General features: G+C 30.4%; 1 protein-coding gene across 1 annotated transcript; it reads right to left on the reverse strand.

Moving 5' to 3' along the window:
- Positions 1-3,522: 3,522 nt before the first annotated feature.
- LOC124373193 (FK506-binding protein 5-like) lies at positions 3,523-4,983 on the reverse strand. The gene is made up of 2 exons (XM_046831593.1): positions 4,680-4,983; positions 3,523-4,280 (listed from the first exon to the last, which is right to left on the reverse strand). Exons 1-2 carry the CDS (start codon positions 4,974-4,976, stop codon positions 3,825-3,827), a joined length of 753 nt encoding a protein of 250 aa, XP_046687549.1. The 5' UTR covers positions 4,977-4,983; the 3' UTR covers positions 3,523-3,824.
- Positions 4,984-5,432: the final 449 nt, after the last annotated feature.

Genomic DNA, 5,432 nt, shown 5'->3' on the forward strand with positions numbered 1-5,432 from the left:
TATATATGTCAACTGTAAAATATATTCTTTATTGAAAACTGATTGTTGGCAATAGTCTTGTTTTGGAAGTAAACCAGACTTTGGAAACTTGTCATCGACATGAGTTACAAGGTTGGAAGCTTACATTTTGAACACAAACTATAAATTTTATATCTAGAAAAAAAAACATCCCAAGGTGAATACCCCTCCCCAATATCCCCATCCGGGTTATCATTTCAGGTCGGTATTTATTTATTCAGTACAAATATGTTATAATAGTATTTTATAACAAGTTATGTGTACTAGGCCGGCATGGATTGGTCATCGTTTTTGATTTTCCACACAGCTACAAATCTAAGGGACATGGTTAAATTATTTTTTATCGCTAATTTTTACACCTGAAAAAGCCATAGGTTTCAATTTACTGCTCTGTCCTTGTAATATACAACGATGGCATAGGTAACATATACCTTTATTAATTTTTGTAAATATATGTTTATTTTTAAAAGATTTTATTTATAAATAGATTAATTAATTTGTGTTAATAGAAGTAATCGTATTGTTTTTTAAATAATGACTCACAAAATCTCTTCTTAGGTTATACACAGTGCAATTGGTAATTAGTTTATTGAGAGAGGGAAAGCGCAAAAACTAGAACGCAGTTCGCATTTTCACCGGATATCCTCAGTTATGAGAGCTTTATTGGAACAAAGAGGGCGCGAAAAATCCTTCAAATGTGCTTCTGTCTTTTGTAACAGACCGATAAAATATTGCTGTATTGAATAATGTTTTTGGAATAAATATTATTATTGTTCTCACTGCAATTACCTTTTTATTATAAGGTTTTTTGTTGTGATCTATTTTTATCAGTGCTCTCTATCAGTTTTTATATTATTGTTATTGCTTACGGTTTTAAAATCTAATCCGTTAGCGTTAATATTGCTGTTACCAAATTATTAGACAGTTTTTAACTGACAGATCACTGAAGGTCTGAACTGTGATCTCCATCACGGAGATGAGTGAAACATTTACCAGATAACCGGATTATTTTATTTTGAAGAAATATTTTTATTGTTTTCACTAAAATTACGTTTTTATTATAAGGTTTTATGTTGTGATCTAATTTTATCAGTGCTCGCTATCGGAGTTTATATTATGGTTATTGGTTATATGGTTATGGGATAAATTCTAATCCGTTAGCGTTAGTATTGCTGTTACCATTTTATTAGAAAGTTTTGAACTGATAGATCAATGGTAAATCAAGGTTTGAACTTTGATCTCCGTCACGGAAATGAGTGAAACGTGCCACTGCAATTCTTTAATTAAAGAAAAATTTGAACTGTATACATGTTTGGTAAATAGAGAAAAGGGGGTTTTATAGACGGAGAGAATTAATCAAACTCTTGAATGACTAGTAATCCAAGGTGAAAGTTAGTACGACGCTCAAATATCTCAGTGATGCATTTCCCAGACATTAAAATATAATATTGCCTGATATTTGTATTTAGTCCTAAGTGCCAGTGAAGGGAGTAAAGGAATTCATTTCAGACCATCATACATATATCAGAAATTATTATCATCCCTTAGGGCCAATATTTATTTGCGTTCAAATAAGCATTTTACTAAAGTTTATATCTGCTCAGAGAGTCTCACTGGTCACAAGAGAATTTTTTCTAAGTTATTGGCGATGCAAAATAATATTTACAAGCATACAATATTAATTATCTCAGTCAAGTAAGTGTGTTATTTTTACGTGATTCAACTAATTTTTAGCACTTGGTTTATATTTATACTAATAGTTTGTATGAGAAATAAATTTGGATGTGAGGAGTGGCTTAAATAAAATTTTGTTTAAAATTTCTATATAATGGACAAAATTAATTTAAGCCTAAATATAAAATGATGGATTGTATTTCACAATTTCTTTTCTCACGAAAGGTGGTAGTAATAATTGAGAGTCTTTCAAATAATCGAGACAAATGTTAACATATTTTAGGGGAGAAATTAATCTTAGGATTTTTGTGAATGCGGTTTAACACTTAACAGTTTTGCCTCATAAGCCTTTATTCTAAACTGATTTATAAAATATTATTTTATAAATTTATGTAATACATATTCCAATAAGAATGAAAAATTTGTCAAGTAAAACTCATTGTTTTTTAAAAGAAAAGCATACGCGTATTACACGCGTTTATAGTTAAAATTTATTACTTTATTACTTGTATGTACTAATTATTTTATAACTTCTATTTCTTGTCATATTAAGATTTTTATGGTTAAAACTATATCATATTATTATAACATAAAACAGAGGAGGCATTTTGAAAAATCAAAACAGTTTGCCACTTATACAGGTTGTGGATTATCTCTTATTAAAGAAAACATATTATAGCTATTCACAAATAAAATGAGTAGACTATTGAAGGAACTCTTGAGTAACAGCGTATTTCTATTAGTTCTGTTCTTACATTTTTCCTTTTTTTATAATTGACTTATTATTTAATAATTCCAGGTAATACCACATTGAATATATTAAATAGAATAAGTTTTAAATTACAATATTTAAACACTATCAGAAAACTGTACCACAAAGTAATATTTCCATCCTTTTTTAAAATTTTATTTAAAAAACACTATTTTGTATCTTTATAGGTTAAGTACGGGTTATAGGATGTTATATTTTAACATGTAGATGAGCAAAAAGAATATTATTGCTTGTTACAAAGTTTATAAAAATGTGTTGTTCAATTTATATTTATGATGAGGCAAAACTTTACTTTATACATGTATGAGCTTACGTAAGTAAATATTTACTGTTAAAATTAGCAGTAAGCATCCGTAATTCTAAAGGATAACCATGTATAATATTAACGTTTGGTTCTACCAAGCAAGCGTATTATTTTCAAGTTTAAAATGTTTATTGCCCTGAAGCGATAATTTTAGACATTTGCCATTGTTAAATCTTAAAAAATAGAACACCTAATTTTGAAGATTGAAATCTTCAAATCTCTTCTTAAGGTTTCAATACCCTGAATACATAGAACCAAACAAGCAAATAAAACTGATAAAAATTTTAAAAAATATAGCGATGTCAACGGCTACTAAAACTGATTTTTAAATACAAAATTGTACATTTAAAAACAGTATATCACTAGGACAACATCATAAAGTCCTTATTAGTGAGATAAACGAAGTCACTGCATAGAACCGAAAGAACTACACTACATGTCAAATGCAACAGTGATGTGGATATATTTTATTACTAAACCAAAGAAACTTTAGTTACGAGTATAAAGTTTATTTAAGCCGTTATTTTAATCAGTGATAGCAATCAACACATACACAACTGTTACGATTATAAAGGTCATATAATAAATATAACTAATTACATTCAAGTACTGGATATATACGAAAACCTATTTTTAAATATTCTACGTACTATGAAGAAACCAACCTTTTATCTATTATCCAATAGGTAATTAACTATTATCAGTCTTAATTAACTATATTCACATGTTTAGGAAACGTGAATTAGGTACTCAATTTGGTATTTATAATAAGTTATTTTATTAAATACACGTCTCTGATTGTATGCGTACAATAATAGTAACATAAAGCCAACACATCATGTAAATAGAACTAGTGCAACTTCAGAATAGTTTAGGGACTACAGAAATTAGGATTTTACATTTTCAGGTTTTGTATGGTTATCACAATAATATCTTGTCTTCACGAAAAAGTACTATCTAATGCTTCTTTTTTTAGTTGTGTTCCTGAGTAGGGATAACATAAGGGATCTAAATAGGTTTAATGGATAAAGGATGGTTTATTTATGAGAAGACAGATTACGTAGTGTGAATTCTCTTAAATAACTTTGCGATTGTTGGCTTTTCTTCCACATCTTCCATTTCTTCTTCATCAGTAGACGAAGTTGAGGTTTTCTCTTCGTACCTTTCTTCACCATGAGCCAACGTAGTTTGTTTCATCTCTTCATCATTTTCTTCTACATCAGTCAACGTATTTGGGGTCATCTCTTCTTCATGAGGCAACATAGTTGGTTGAATCACTTCTTCCTTTACTTCTGCATCAGGCAGTGTGGTTGGGCACACCTCTTCTTCCTTTTCTTCTTCGCGAGGCATCGTAGTTAGATCCATCACTTCTTCCTGTTTTACTTCGTGAGGCAATTTAGTCGGGTGTAACTCTTCTTCCTTATCTTCTCCATGATTCAACGTAGTTAGGTGATCGTTTTCTTCCTTTTCGTGTTCATAAGCCAACGTTCTGTATAGCTCTTCTTCTTCTTCCTGGAATATTTACTTAAAATTAGTTAAAATTGGTTTACGTTATATCTAAAAATGTTTCTCTTCTATTCTATTAGCTACCTTATTCATAAAAATGAAGATTTCTTTCGTAATTATTGTATAAATAAATTTTTGTAGGATTTTGGCAAAACCTGATATTTAATAATGAAAATTATAAGAAATTTTCAACAGAATTTATTCAACAGCTAGTTGTCTATACATAATACAGTCCTTATTTGCATGTATCAGTAATTGTATTCTAAATGAATATGAAAGTTGTATTGCTATTTATATATCTTTTAATTTTGTGTCAGTAGTTTATAGAATTATGTAAGTATACACTTTACTTTGTTTCTTTTGTGTCTCGTGGTGGATTGTAAAAATAGGAAGTACACAACTAACCTGTGCCTCTAGAATCTCCATCAGGGCTTCCTTGTTGTCTTCCATTGCGCTTTTCATCTCGTCCTCTGAGAAGCCTACGGATTCCATAAGGTCTTCAGCGAAATCCACGAAATCGTCGAACAAAAAGTCCTGTGGGACGCTGAGTTGCTGGCGAGTCTCCTCCACCACGGTGGTGACAGTGGCCACTCGACCTTTGGCATCATTCAGTACCTTCTCGCAGATCATGACAGCGTCACTCATCGCCATCTCGCTTATCGAAGGGAGATGGCTAACTAAGGGGTGCTTGATGTCCAGCATAGGCTGCACGACGACGGTCATCTGATGTCCCATCAGTGTGCACATCTGTACTGGTGTCATGCCTGCAAATTGGAGCAGAAATTTTTGATGGAAACTGAGAATCGCTAATGAATCAGCAAATATATGAGGTTAAAATGACCAAGTAATTTTTCTACCATATTGAGTTTTATACGGTTTAGTTTGCTACAGTATACTATGCTACCTACTCGAAACCCAATTCCAATTAATGTACAAATTAAGTTTTTCCTAAAAAATAAAATAGAATTTCAATTTACTCGTATTCCAAAATTAACAGAAAATCATAACTAAAACATCTTGAATATTTATGTTTCGATACATAATACAGAAGCTCACTTATATAAATTTTATAACTGTACTTAAAGAAAACATCTATCAATATGTAGTTTTCGTATTAGTGGTTTGGTGAATTCAGTGTTATTTATTTAATTATTTTCA

This window comes from Homalodisca vitripennis, unplaced genomic scaffold, assembly GCF_021130785.1.
Source record: "Homalodisca vitripennis isolate AUS2020 unplaced genomic scaffold, UT_GWSS_2.1 ScUCBcl_5026;HRSCAF=11532, whole genome shotgun sequence".
In the NCBI taxonomy this organism is placed as follows: Eukaryota; Metazoa; Arthropoda; class Insecta; order Hemiptera; family Cicadellidae; genus Homalodisca; species Homalodisca vitripennis.